Source organism: Chelonoidis abingdonii, chromosome 11 (genome assembly GCF_003597395.2).
Source record: "Chelonoidis abingdonii isolate Lonesome George chromosome 11, CheloAbing_2.0, whole genome shotgun sequence".
Classification (NCBI taxonomy): Eukaryota; Metazoa; Chordata; order Testudines; family Testudinidae; genus Chelonoidis; species Chelonoidis abingdonii.
In genome coordinates this window covers 35,033,255-35,048,299 of record NC_133779.1, presented here as the reverse complement: position 1 = coordinate 35,048,299, position 15,045 = coordinate 35,033,255, and the positions used below count along the sequence as shown (strand labels likewise).

Genomic DNA, 15,045 nt, shown 5'->3' with positions numbered 1-15,045 from the left:
GAGGGATGGATTGAGTGCTGCGGGGCTTTGGAGAAGGGACAGGGGAAGGGGTGGGGCAAGGGTGTTTGGGTTTGTGTGATAAGACAGTTAGTAACCCAATTAGCATGTCTGATCCACTACTGCCAATTCCAAACCTTCCAAAACCACAAGGTGGGTTCTGAAAATCATGAGATTTAAAAAAATAATACATTTGGGGATCTTTTCATTTGCCTTCCGGGTTTTGAGCCTTTAGGATGTACTTGGGTCACATTTTCATGCTTTTCTCTACAGCTACGAGAACTAGAAACTTTCTTTTAAAAACAATTAAAGCCTGGATTATTAGGTATTCACATCACTAGAGCTGCTGGGGCTTTCACTAACAAACAAATCCCATTAAAGCCAGATTTGTGATAAAATTGCAAAAGTTGGCAACATGGCTGAGCATACCCCAAAATGAGGGCCTGGCCTCAAACATATCTTATAAAGCCAGAAGGGACCACTGTGACTACTGTCTAGCTAGGCTTGCAAGGATTAGATTTTTATTAGTAAATTTCAGTAAATGTTGATTTCGCTGTACCCACCCAGATGAAAAATATTTCTATCACTAATAATCAAAATGTACCAAGTAAGAAAAATGCTACTTGAGAACTTGGAGTTTGATGTAAGGATTAGGGTTGCCAGGCTGTTTCTTGACCACAATGCCCGGTTAAAAAAGGATCCTGGCAGCTCAAGTTAGCACAGCTGACTGGGCCGTTACAAGTCCGGATGGCAACGCAGTGGGGGTAAGGCAGGCTCCCTGCCTGCCCTGGCTCCATGTGGCTCTCGGAAGCAGCCGGCATTTTCTTTCAACTCCAAGGCAGAGGCGTGGCCATGGGGACTCCACACATTGCCCCTGCCCTGAGCGCCAGCTCTGCAGCTCCCATTGGCCAGGAACTGTGGCCAAAGAGAGCTGTCAGGGCGGCACTTGGGACAGTGGCAGCATGCAGAGCTGCCTGGTCATGGCTCCTCCTAGGAGCTGGACATGCTGGTCATTTCCGGGAGCTGCCTGAGGTGAGTGCCACCCAGAGCCCACACCCTTCACACCCTTCTGCACCCTAACCACCTACCCCAGCCCTGAGCCCTGTCCCACACCCAAACTCCCTCTCAGAGCCCCCTCCCACACACTGAGCTCCTCACCCCAGCCCCACACCAGAGCCCGCACCCCCAGCCAGAGCCCCTGACGCCCCAGCCAGGAGTCCCCCACTGCACTCTGAACCCCTCATTTTTGGCCCCACCCCAGAGCATGCACCTCAACTCAAAGCCCTCATCCCTTCCCGCACCCCAACCCCCTGCCCAGCTTGCTGAAAATGAATGAGGGTGGAGAAAAGCGAGCAACAGAGGGAGGGGGGATGGAGTGAGCAGGGGTGGGGCCTCGGAGAAGGGGCGGGGCAGGGACGTTCGGTTTTCTGCAGTCGGGAAGTTGGCAACCATAGTAAGGATATTTACTTTGTATATTTACACGTGATATTGACAATGTGTACTCTCATGGTTATAAAGCTTTTAACTTTTTGAATCTCAAAATCTATTGTTATTGTTTCCCATAACAGTGAAAATTTAAATAGATACAAACTGGAAAAAATGCTTCAAAATAAGCAGCAATATTTTCCATCCAAATCATAACAAAATAAATAACAAATGCTGCCAAACCTATGTATAATATAGGCCACAGGGCATCCCTGAATTAATTCCTGTTTGAACTGAAATGTATCTGTTAGCGCAAATGTCCAATCTAGATTTAAAAAACAAATTTAATCTTACTAGGTGTGACAAAGTGGGACTGTACTTAATGTTTCCTCTGACTACTGTGCGGGTGCCTCAGTTTCTGGCCGACACTGTGTTTCCTGGCAAAATGGCCCGGGCCCTTCCCCCCTGCAAAGGGATGCTAAAGGTATGGGAAAACAAAGAGATCAGGTAACCTCCTGACCCGGGAAAGAGACAAAGGCCAGAAAGGAGGGGTTGGGGGGCGGGTTTCAGTTTGGAGCTGGCTGGGGACGGGAAGTGAATGCAAACAGGGTTGTCTGGCTCGCTGGGCCCCAGAATGGACCTGGCTGAGGGGTCCCATTCTCTGTACCTACAAGCTCTGTTTTAGACTGTGTTCCTGTCATCTAATAAACCTGTTTTACTGGCTGGCTGAGAGTCACGTCTGACTGCGAATTGGGGGTGCAGGACCCTCTGGCTGCCCCAGGATCCTGCTGGGTGGACTCGCTGTGGGAAGCGCACGGAGGAGCAGAGGATGCTGAATACGCCAAGGACAGACCCAGGAGGTGAAGCCGTGTGAGCTGCTTGCCCTGAAGACAGTCTGCTCCAAGGGAGAGGAGGCTCCCCAAAGTCCTGACTGGCTTTGTGAGGAGCAGTTCCAGAGCATTGCCCAGGGACTCCATGACACTAGGACATAAGAAAGTCCTTATAAAATATACTAGAACAACAGGTCAAAACGCTCCCCTCACACTAAGCTGTAGTTTCAAATGGATATGGTATTCTTACGTCTCCCTATCCTACACTCTTGTGTCAAACAACCACCAGGCTCCACCCCCGAGGTGGCTGCATTCAGCAATCCTCAAGTAGAGTATTTTGAAGCCTGATCTTGCAGACATTCCCTGCCAGGCACAGCGCTTTCTAATGTGAAGAGTTTCCTTCATAGGATCGTTCATGATACTAAGCAAACCTGTGCTCAGCAGCAAAAGCATTGGCAGGATCAGGCCCACAAACCGAGATGCTGCAGAGCACTCATGTACTTACCTTTATACGCATGGGTAGCCCCACTGGTGTCTTACTAAGTAAGGGTGTAAGTCTTTGCAGGGTTAGGGGCTTAGATTGTAAAACACTTTAAGGAGTGGACACTTTGCAACGAAAGATGCTATTTAAAAGTAAGATGTTTTTTCTCTTCTTTGTTTGAACAGCCTCTGTCTCTTGGCAAAAATCTAATAAAATAGACGGTGAGTAGAAATGTGATAAACCTAAATCCCCAAAGCTGAAAAGTATGTCAGCCAGACCATCGCTTAAGATAAATGCCATTTATTCCTTTTATCCGTTCGCTTTTTTATTTCTCTACCTTCTGCATGAAAGAGCACGTTCTCAGATAGAACGCCGAAGCATTCAGACTTCTTTGGCTAAAAAGTGAGGGAGTATTTGGTTATCCTAAATATGTTTAACCTGATTACAAGATGCCTTATTGATATGAAAACCAGACATATAAGCTTTGCCTGTGGACACGGAATATTCCTATCCCAGTGACATCAACACACATATCAGTCGGTTACAAGATCAGCTGCTGCTCATTTTAAATTCGCTGCAAAGCCAGAAAATACTTGCATCGTTCCAAGGCAGTGACAGATGGGAGATGAGATGCTGGTGGCACATGATTTGGTCCCACAGGGCCTCCCGTGCTGTCTCCTCTCTAGAAGTAGGATGATGAGTCTGGCACAGAGGACAGAGGACAGAGATACAGGGAGAGGAGGGCATCCATCATGGGGGAGGATGACAGGAAGGGAACTGGCCAGAAAAAGGGCAGGAAACCAGAAGACACTGGGCGCTGGGAAGAGGGTCAGCCAGCCCGGGTGGGGACCCAGGTTCAGGAAGAGGATCCGACATCGACAAAAAGGGCGTTGGAACTGAACTGACCACAGCCCACCTTGAGGCAGGGGCCCGGGGAAGGAGTGACCTCCTGCTGCCAGCTTGGCTTTGAATGAGTAGTTGAACCATAGTTGAGTCCAAAGAGCAGGATTTGGGCTGGAATTTAGCCCCGTCTCTCTTGGGAACCATGTTCTGAGTTGGCCCTGCTAGCAGAGGAGGGTTAACTGAAACACACAGCCACCCTGAGGACCTCCCGAGCCTGCTCTGGAGATGGGACTGTACCAGGTTCATTGTCCTCGGTGAACTGGCCCAGAGGGGCCTCGTCCCACGCACCTACCAGTGGGGCACGTACTTCTCTGCTCCAAGGAAACTCATCCCCAGTGTCTGAGGCCCACAGCAGGAGCCCGTAGTGCGTTACACAGGGCACCAACAACGACAAAGCTCCAGGAGCCAGGGTGGCAAGAAGTGGGGACTGTTACCTGCGAAGGGCTGGGGGCGAGGAGAAGGACAGAGGGGTTTTGAGAGCTCAGCAGCAGAAAGGAGTTTCACAGCACAGGGACCCTCTCCATCCCAACCCAGCTCCTGTGTTTTCTGTCAGGTGAATTATAGCCACCTGAGGGAAAGGCGAAGGCAAAAGCAAGTCAAATCTTGACCCCGCTGGGAGGCAGGTGCGAGAGCTTCCGGCCGCACTAGACAACCCCGCTCACGGCTGTGTCCAGGGGGTGCCAGATACCAGCGGGCTCCAGGTGCTGTAGTTGCCATAGTCCGTGAAGTCCTTGGCTGCCACTTGCACGTGGTGGACGGCTCTGGGGCGGATCCCAGTCAGGATAAAGGAGGTCTGCTCGTACGGCCCGATCTGGGGGGCAACACACACATGGCGGAGGTGGGGTTAGGCCGGGAACCTACCTGCAGGGCCAAATGCAAGGGGAGGTTGCCTAGCGGACTGGGAGGCAGGAAACAGAGCTCCTATACCTGGCTCTGCCTTGGGCTCGCCCTTGGATCTTGGGAAAAGCTAAGGTACGTAAGAGGAGGCACCGTGCTCAGCGCTGGACGAGACGCTGTGCAGAAACACGGAGGAGGAGGATACTTAGCGCACCAGAGGACATGCCTGAGCGGATCAGATCCGGGGCCCACCTAGCCCAGCCTCCCGCCTCAGACAGTGGCCAGTGCTTGCTGCTTCAGAAGAAGGTGTAAGAATCTGCCCCCAGGAGGAACAGAGCCAAGGGACAGAGAATTGGGGTGGATGGGGATCCCCCCACCTCCCCATTAATCAGCTGTCCGGCTCTTCAGCACGCTCAGAAAAGCAAAGCGGCGACTCTCTGCCCTTGTCCAGACCCTGCAGTCCCGGTGTGGGCAGCGGGCAGGATGCGACTGGAGCCACTTCTATGCCAAAGCAGATAACGGCCTTGACCCAGACGGGTCCTGCCTGGCCCTGGGAGGGCAAACGAGGCCTTTTCCAGGGGGTCGAGTGCACCGGCTGCCCTCAGTGCCATCCACGAACCAACAGCAACCCGCAAACTGCTGGAGCCGAGAGCGCTGGGGCCTCGCGGGCACTCACCATTCGGTTGCTATTGGCTCCTTCCCTCGTGTAGCGGATGAGGTACTTGAGTGGGAAGTACTGCGGGAAAGGCCAGGAACTGGGCGGCTGCCACTCCAGGAGCAGCTTCTTGCTTTCCCCAGGGATGGGGGAGACCCTCAGGTCTTCCGGGGGATCTGGCCGGACTAACACAACACACAGAACAATCACACCCTGGAGCACCTGGCGAGGCCGGCAGCCCGAGTCCTTCCGCGCCAGCGGCAGGTGCAGCCTCATTGCTTTGCCCAGCAGCACCGGCTGGGGAGCCCAGCACGATGAATGTCCCAGTGCTGTGCTCTTTGATATCCAGCAGGGGCTCTGCTGGGGCCCATGAGACCCCAAAGTCCTCATGGTAAGGTCCAGCCAGCCAGCACTGGAGACTGAAGCCCTCTGTCGTGGCACCATACGGCGGGGGCAGGGGAGGTTTCCCAGGCACAGCTCCCCACTACAGAGTCTCACCCCAGAGCTAGAGGGAGCACTTCTAAGCATTGGCCTGCAGTGATGAGCTTTGGGGAGTGGCGCCTGCCCATTGTGCAACGGGCTGAGACCCATCGGCTCGTTGCACAAAGGCCTCCAAGCAGCCAGCAGACCCAGGGGACTTTCCATCCCAGGTGTGCTGCGTGACCCAGCAAGGACCCAGTCCGTTTTGGCTAGGATTCCCCACGGAGCCCAAGGGGGGATGGGTCTGTCCTGTGGGTCCCCTTTGAGATTCCCAGTCTCCCTCCGCAATCCAGTCCCACTGGTATCTGAAACGCGACGGTCAGATTCACTGAAATATCTTCTCTGGGGCCCCACACTCCACTAGGTGGATCCTCCTCCCCAGCCCCATTACCTGGGTCACCAAGTGCAGGGATAGCACAACCGTGGAAGTGGCATAGAACCCAGGAGTTCTGACTCCCACTCCTGCTGCTCTAACCAAGAGAAGTTAAGTGATGTGCTCAAGGTCAGCTCTGAGAATAGAACCCAGGAGTCCTGACCCCTAGTATCCTGCTCTAAGCATGGTACCATGCACCCTTATGCCCTGGACCCCTGCCCCCCCGTCCCCGGGGATCCCTGCCCTCCCCTCCCCATGGCGGCATATCCCGAGAGGCTGTGAACTCTTACTGATCTGCTCCACAATGAAGGGGAAGAGGTTCATCGTCGCACCCAGCGGGTTCACGGCCGTCACATTCAGCACGTAGGGGGTGATGGAAAACATCTGGATGTCGCTGATGGAGCAGCTGCGGGCCCCAGCCCATGGCTGGAAACACTCGTTCTCCTTGGCCCCCATGCCATGCCTGCAGCAGGGGAGGACGCAGCTCTCTGTCCAATGGGCTCCTGGTGCTCACAGAGGGTCACATACCCCGTGGGCTTTGTGCTACCATGGGCTCACCAGGGTGAGCTGGGAGTCTGAGCTCACCTCTCACCCCAGCATTTGAGTGATGCCCCAAGAGTCAGCTGATTGCACCTGGGGACTGAACTCGGGGACCACCTAGAGGTCAGGTCCTCTCTTCCTCCCTCATCCCCTTGTCCTCAGCTGGCCCCTGAAGGATTTTACCTGTACGTGGTGATGAAATACGTCTCCGGGCGCGGTTCAGACGCCAGCTTCCAAGTACAGTTGACGGTCTGGGGGTAACTGACAGCCCAACACTCAACGGCAGGCTTCTCGGGGGGTGCTGCAGGATGGGGAGGGACGGACAGTCACACAGACATTGCAGGGGAAGCCGGACTATATCCAGAGCAGCGCAATCCTGGAGCAGCACACGTCACTCACCCCACTCAGCCTGGCGCTCTGTCCCAGGGGGGGCCCCACTGATCAGCCTGCCCCAGCCTTCGCCAACAGAAGCAGCTCTTTTAGCTCAGGCAGCAGCAGAAGCATCTGCATTGAGAGCCTGAGGTCCCGGGTTCATTTCCCCACTCCTGACAACCTGTGGCACAGCAGCTGTGGGTGTGGGGCAGAATGAGAGAACCCCCACCCCCCGACACACAGAAAGGAACTGCGCACTCACAGCCCACCCGCAGCCGAATCCTGCGCAGGGTCCTCCCAGTGCCGGGGTGGTGGCAGCTGTATTCCCCCTCCTGGGCCAGGCTGGCGTTCTGCAGCAAGAGCTGGTCCTTGTCTCCTCCCGCCGTGGCCTCGGATGCGGCCACCTTGGTGCCATTCACTCTCCATTCCACCCTCCCGCCGGGAGCGTCGCAGCGTAGAAGCAGGTCAGTGCCAAGCGCGCCGTGCTGGATGTGGCAGAGGCCTACAACGCAAGGGGGGAGCTGTCACAGGGTGCCCGGCATGGTACCCGGAGCTTGGGCAGGCAGTAGGTGCTGCTTTGGGGCAGGGGTTAAAAGCCACCAGAGGAGCGAAGTGCTCAAATCCCATTACCATTTAGGGGAATTCAGAAGGGAGCAGGAGATCATCTGGTCTGATCTGCTGGGTATCACAGGCTGGAGAATTTAACCCAGTTACCCCCATTGTGAGCCCGGTACTTGTTCAGTCAAAGCGTCTCTTCCAGACAGGCTGCCAGAGTTGATCTGAAGGCATTCAGAGATGCAGAATCCACCACTTCCCTCCGGAGCGCGTCCTGCTGGTTAATCCCCGTCCCTGTTACTGCTGGGGTCCTGGTTCTCATTAGAACGTGGCTGGCTTCAGCTCCCAGCCACCGGATCTCGTCCTGCTTTTCACCGCTAGCTTAACTGGCCTAACTCCCTCTGCAGCTTTTGAAAACCTCCCCCCAGGATTATGACCCGGGGGCCAGGACACCAGACTGGGAAGCCAGGACTCCTGGGTTCACTTCTTGACTCTGCCACTGACCTCATAGGAAATGACTGGCCCAGGAGTGGGCCGTTCCCAGCAGGGGAAGTTCCCAAGGCAGGTGGTTCTGCCCGGCACGTTCCTGGCTAAATGGGGCTTGCAAAGCAATGTGACCCCCCCTCCCCCCAAGGGAGGCAGCCTTCCCTCCTCCCTGCCCTTCTTGTTGTTAACCTAACGTGCCCAGCGTCAGTTCCACGCGTGATGTTATCCCCTCACTACGATTAATCTGCAGGGGCTGCCCACCGGCCAGCTTCAGGCACAAGCCGATCACCAGCTAGGGTCAGGAGAAATTCCCCTCTCCCCCACCCTCCATGATCTAGTACCACCAGGGTGACCTGATGTCCCGATTTTATAGGAACAGTCACGATTTGTGGGTCTTTTTCTTATATGGGCTCCTATTACCCTCCACCCCATCCCGATTTTTCACACTTGCTGTCTGGTTACCCCAAGTACCACCCTCTGCTGCATGCGTCATTGGCTGGGTCAGAGTCAGGCTACTGGGTGAGATGGCGCATCGGAGTGCAAGGGACCATCTGCTCGGCGTATCCTGGTGCTACGGAACAAACCCCACAGCCACACAAAGCCTTGCTAGGGGCCACTGGGAAATGGCCCTTCCCCCTCATACCTTCCTCTCCATCGCTCCCAGCCGTGCTGCTGCAGGGGGCGGACCAGGCCGGCAGGACCAAGGTGATGATCACCATCCACTTCATCTCCCAGCGGGTGCTGGTCAGCAGCACGGGCACCTGGAGAAAAAGCCGTCAGGAGTGGAGCAAGATCAAGGTCTGAAAGTGGGTGTGGCTGGGAACAGATAACACCTTCCCGAGAGGTGCTTGACCCTGGGTGGTTGGGGCAAGAGATTGACGTCATTTATGGACGGGGTTTGGGCTGCATGAAGGCAGCATCATCCAGTGGTTAGAAGAAAAGGCCTGGGACCTGGGTTCTATGCCCAGCAACTGGGCAAGTCCCTTCACCCTTCCGTGCCTCAGTTTCCCCTCCCCCCTTTGTCTAGTTAGGTTGTGAACTCTTTGGGGCAGGGCCCCTCTCTGTCACTGGGTGTCTGTGCAGGGCCCTGCTCTGGGTTGAGCCTTCTGCTTGCTACCGGCGGACAGCTAAACAACAATCCTGCGGTAAGGAAAAGCATCCTGCCAGCCAAGTGCAGAAGATCTGATGCTGGGGCTGAGGCCCCATCTCGAATTCAGCACCACATCCAGCCAGGCTAGTGCCTGGAAGAGCAAACGGCATGTGCTGGCGGTTGTGCTCCAGGGAAGGGAATCCATCCCTGGGGTGGGGCAGGCCACCCCACCCAGCTTCCTTAAGAACAGCCATACTGGGTCAGATCAAAGGTCCATCCAGCCCAGTATCCTGTCTACTAACAGTGAACAACGTCTCAGAGGGAGTGAACTTAACAGGTAATGATCAAGTGATCTCTCTCCAGACATCCTGGCTAATAGCCATTAATGAACTTAACCTCTGTGAATTTATCTAGTTCTCTTTTTAATCCTGTTATAGTCCTAACCTTCACAACCTCCTCAGGCAAGGAGTTCCACAGGTTGACTGCGCGCTGTGTGAAGGACTTCCTTTTATTTGTTTTAAACCTGCTGCCCATTAATTTCATTTGGTGGCGTCTAGTTCTCATATTATGGGAACAAGTAAATAACGTTTCCTTATTTACTTTCTCCACATCACTCGTGATTTTATATACCTCTATCATATCCCCCCTTAGTCTCCTCTTTTCCAAGCTGAAAAGTCCTCGCCTCTGTAATCTCGCCTCATATGGGACCTGTTCCAAACCCCTAATCATTTCTCTGAATCTTTTCTAGTGCCAGTATATGTTTTTTGAGGTGAGGAGACCACATCTGTACACAGTATTCAGGATGTGGCTATACCATGGATTTATATCAGGGCAATAAGATATTCTCCATCTTATCTCTACAGCTTTTTTAATTATTCCTAACATTCTGTTCACTTTTTTGACTGCTACTTCACACTGTGTGGACATCTCCCAAGAACTATCCATGATGACTCCAAGATCTCTTTCCTGATTAGTTGTAGCTAAATTAGCCCCCATCATATTGTATGTATAGTTGGGGTTATTTTTTCCAGTATGCTCTACTTTACATTTATCCACATTAAATTTCATTTGCCATTTTGTTGCCCAATCACTTAGTTTTGTTGAGATCTTTTTGAAGTTCTTCACAGTCTGCTTTGGTCTTAACTATCTTGAGCAGTTTTAGTATCATCTGCAAACTTTGCCACTCACTCACTGTTTACCCCTTTCTCCAGATCATTTATGAATAAGTTGAATAGGATTGGTCCTAGGACTGACCCTTGGGGAACACCACTAGTTACCCCTCTCCATTCTGAGAAATTTACCATTATATTCCTACCCTTTGTTCCCTGTCTTTTAACCAGTTCTCAATCCATGAAAGGACCTTCCCTTTTATCCCATGACAACTTAATTTACGTAAGAGCCTTTGGTGAGGGACCTTGTCAAAGGCTTTCTGGAAATCTAAGTACACTATGTCCACTGGATCCCCCTTGTCCACATGTTTGTTGACCCCTTCAAAAGAACTCTAATAGATTAGTAAGACATGATTTCCCTTTACAGAACCATGTTGACTTTTGCCCAACAATTTATGTTCTTCTATGTGTCTGACAATTTTATTCTTTACTATTGTTTCAACTAATTTGCCTGGTACTGACGTTAGACTTACTGGTCTGTAATTGCCGGGATCACCTCTAGAGCCCTTTTAAAATATTGGCGTTACATAGCTATCTTCCAGTCATTGGGTACAGAAGCCGATTTAAAGGACAGGTTACAAACCATAGTTAATAGTTCCACAACTTTCACATTTGAGTTCTTTCAGAACTCTTGGGTGAATGCCATCTGGTCCCGGTGACTTGTTACTGTTAAGTTTATCAATTAATTCCAAAACCTCCTCTAGTGACACTTCAATCTGTGACAGTTCCTCAGATTTGTCACCTACAAAAGCCGGCTCAGGTTTGGGAATCTCCCTAACATCCTCAGCCATGAAGACTGAAGCAAAGAATTCCATTTAGTTTCTCCGCAATGACTTTATCGTCTTTAAGCGCTCCTTTTGTATCTCGATCATCCAGGGCCCCACTGGTTGTTTAGCAGGCTTCCTGCTTCTGATGTACTTAAAAAAACATTTTGTTATTACCTTTGAGTTTTTGGCTAGCCGTTCTTCAAACTCCTCTTTGGCTTTTCTTATTACATTTTTACACTTAATTTGGCAGTGTTTATGCTCCTTTCTATTTACCCTCTAGGATTTGACTTCCACTTTTTTAAAAGATGCCTTTTTTATCTCTCACTGCTTCTTTTACATGGTTGTTAAGCCACGGTGGCTCTTTTTTAGTTCTTTTACTGTGTTTCTTAATTTGGGATAAATACATTAAGTTGGGCCTCTATTATGGTGTCTTTTAAAAGCAGTGTCCATGCAGCTTGCAGGGATTTCACTTTAGTCACTGTACCTTTTAACTTTCTGTTTAACTAACCCCTCATTTTTGCATAGGTTCCCTTTTTGAAATTAAATGCCACAGTGTTGGGCTGTTGAGATGTTCTTCCACACCACAGGGATGTTAAATGTTATTATATTATGGTCACTATTTCCAAGCGGTCCTGTATAGTTACCTCTTGGACCAGCTCCTGCGCTCCACTCAGGACTAAATAGAGAGTTGCCTCTCCCCTTGTGGGTTCCTGTACCAGCTGCTCAAGAAGCAGTCATTTAAAGTATCGAGAAATTTTGTCTCTGCATTTCGTCCTGAGGTGACATGTTCCCAGTCAATATGGGGATAATTGAAATCCCCCACTATTATTGAGTTCTTAATTTGATAGCCTCTCTAATTCCCTAGCATTTCATCATCACTATCACTGTCCTGGTCAGGTGGTCGATAATAGATCCCTAATGTTATATTCTTATTAGAGCATGAAATTACTATCCATAGAGATTCTATGGAACATGTGGATTCACTTAAGATTTTTACTTCATTTGATTCTACATTTTCTTTCACATATAGTGCCACTTCTCCCCCTCCCCCGCACATACCTGTTCTGTCCTTCGATATATTTTGTACCCCTAGAGGAATGATTGTGTCCCATTGATTGTCCTCAGTCCACCAGGTTTCTGTGATGCCTATATATCAATATCCTCCTTTATCACAAGGCACTCTAGTTTCACCCATCTTATTATTTAGACTTCTAGCATTTGTGTACAAGCACTTTAAAAACTTGTCACTGTTATTTATTTGTCTGCCTTTTCTGATGTGTCAGATTCTTTTTTATGTGAATGTTTTGTTTTCATCTGATCTGGCCCTTACATTATCTCTTCCATCCTCTCCTCCTGACAAAACCTAGAGAATCTTCTATCAATAGACTCTCCTCTAAGAGAAGTCTCTGTCCAATCCACATGCTCCTCTGCAAGCAGTCAGCTTTCCCCCATCTCCTAGTTTAAAAACTGCTCTGCAACCTTTTTAATGTTAAGTGCCAGCAGTCTGGTTCCACTTTGTTTAGGTGGAGCCCATCTCTCCTGTATAGGCTCCCGCCATTCCAAAAGTTTCCCAGTTCCTAATGAATCTAAACCCCTCCTTTCTACACCATCGTCTCATCACGCATTGAGACTTCTGAAGCTCTGCCTGCCTACTGGCCCTGGCGCATGGAACTGGGAGCATTTCTGAATGCCACCATAGAGGTCCTGGATTTCAGTCTCTTCCCTAGCAGCCTAAATTTGGCCTCCAGGACATCTCTCCTACCCTTTCCTATGTCATTGGTCCTATATATACCACGACCTTTGGCTCCTCCCCAGCACTGCACATAAGTCTGTCTAGATGCCTCAAGAGATCCACAACCTTCGCACCAGGCAGGCAAGTCACCATACAGTTCTCCCGGTCATCACAAACCCAGCTATCTATGTTTCTAATGATCGAATCTCCCATTACTAACACCTGCCTTTTTCTAATAACTGGAATTCCCTCCCCTGGAGAGGTAACCTCAGTGCGAGAGGCAACCCCAACATCATCTGGAAGGAGGGTCCCAACTATGGGAAGGTTTCCCTCTGCTCCCGCTGACCGCTCCCCTTCCCTGAGCCTTTCATCCTCTTTAACAGCGCAGGGGCTGTCTGACCGGAAGTGGGACAATTCTAAAGTGTCCCAAAAAGCCTCATCAACATACCTCTCTGCCTCCCTTAGCTCCTGCAGTTCCGCCACCCTGGCCTCCAAAGCCCGTACGCGGTCTCTGAGGGCCGGGAGCTCCTTGCACCGCATGCACACATATGCCCCCCGCCCACAGGGCAGGTAATCAGACATGCGACACTGAGCGCAATAAACAGGAGAGCCCACTGTTTCTTCCGTTGGGATCGGGCCCCAGCGCTTCCACAGGAAGCTGCTGAATTTGTGTGAGCCCCGTGCTCAGTGGCAGCTGCTTTGCTGGCAGAGTGGGTCCCCAACAGGCCTCCCCCAGGGTGAAGAAGGTGTGTCCTGCAGCAAGCCCCTCGGCCCAGCTGGGCTTTCTCCCACCCGAGGGCCCTGCAGTGTCTCCTGGGAAAGAGAGACAGGTTGGGCTGGGAGGAAGCTACCCGGGGTCTCGAGAACCCAGTCACAGAGGGGACTTCGGACCGCGACTCCCTACCCCTGGCTTAACCCAGCCTGAACCCTAGACCTGCAATTGAATCCCTTCCTTACGGGAGGCCGCGGCACTGCCAGCCTTCGGCTCTTTCCAGACGACATTGGCCAGTGCCCAAAGGGTTAAAGGGTCCAAGGGGAGGGTGTGGTGCCGGCAAAAAGGAACCAGCACCAAGCGGGAGCTAGAGTCATGCGTGCAGGGCAGGCGTCTCAGCTGGGCTTTCCCAGGCTGGGTGAGTGGTTGTGGCTCTGTGGCTGAGAGGTGACCCTGTGGTGAATGCTGCTGTTTGGCAGATGTAGGAAAACCCTGCTGCTCTCTGCTAGGGGCCAGGCTCAGGATGCACCAGGGCAGCACATGGGCTCCAACAGCCATGGTGAGGTCAGATTGTTTTACCGGCAGCCCAGCAAGGCAGGGACAGAAAAGGGGATTTTTTTTAGCTGACACCATCTTCTCGTGGCGAAACCGTGCTTGGAGGCAGCCTGACTTACTGGTTAGAGCACTGGCCCAGGGACACCTGGTTCTATTCCTAGCTCTGACCCTGGCCCGCAGGGTGACCTTGGGCAAGTCACATCCCTGCTCTGTGCCTCAGTCTCCCCATTTGCACATTAGGGGTGATGACAGTGACCACCGAGCTTTGAGATCTACTGCTGGGAAGTGCTAGAGAAGAGCTAGGGCTTAGCATTAATGTTCCCCCGTGGCCCTAGAGCTCTGCCGTTTAGCGGGGTGAATTCAGAGCTAGGGGTTCTGGTGGACAATCCTATGTCTCTGCTAGGCAGGTCTCATGTGGCAGCAGCTTCTGGGCCAGCTGGTCTGTTCTCTTGTTCAGCCTCCACAGCCCCTTCGCTCCTGGACAGCCCTGCTGCCACAGCCCAGGCTCTGCCAAGGCCCTTACCCACGCAGTGAACCCACATATCTGAGAGCCTCCCCCTCCGTCAGGTATTTGAGCAGGTAAGGTTACAGACCAGGGGGCCGAGCGCCGGGTAAGTGAAGGGACACAGAAGGGGTCTGTAGTAGAGCTAGGAATTAAACTCAGATCTTCCCAAGACTCAGCCCCATGCCCTGGCCCCTCCGCCATCCTTCGTACTCCGGTTAGGAGGGCAAGTGGCCAGGGGAATTTTGTCCTGCCTGGCACTGCACTGAGGACCCAGCCCACAGCCAGGAGATCGCAGCGGTTTTCGGTCTGTGCCAAATCCAAACAGCTACGCTCCAGGGTTGACAGAGGCTCTGATGCCAGGAGGGTGAGTTACTCACCCCTCTCCTGGGCGCAGAGGAGGGCGTGAAAGGCAGTGAACGTTACGGCTTGGCCCCACGACGCTTCACACCAACCACACGAGCAACAAACAGCCCCACCTGCCATCAAAGCCCAGAGGAAACCGGAGACTCACCCGACGCGCACAGCCCGACGTCCTGATGCCGCTCCAAACTAGAGCCAACTGCAGGAGCCTCGGCTCGGGA

The 15,045-nt window shown here is 52.2% G+C and overlaps 1 protein-coding gene across 1 annotated transcript; it reads right to left on the bottom strand.

Annotated features, from left to right (window-relative positions):
- Positions 1 to 2,832: 2,832 nt before the first annotated feature.
- EBI3 (Epstein-Barr virus induced 3) lies at positions 2,833 to 15,045 on the bottom strand. The gene is made up of 7 exons (XM_032772538.1): positions 14,976 to 15,045; positions 8,578 to 8,695; positions 7,156 to 7,395; positions 6,705 to 6,822; positions 6,272 to 6,444; positions 5,150 to 5,313; positions 2,833 to 4,447 (listed from the first exon to the last, which is right to left on the bottom strand). The coding sequence occupies exons 2-7, from the start codon at positions 8,660 to 8,662 to the stop codon at positions 4,295 to 4,297; spliced, it is 933 nt and encodes a 310-aa protein (XP_032628429.1). The 5' UTR covers positions 8,663 to 8,695; positions 14,976 to 15,045; the 3' UTR covers positions 2,833 to 4,294.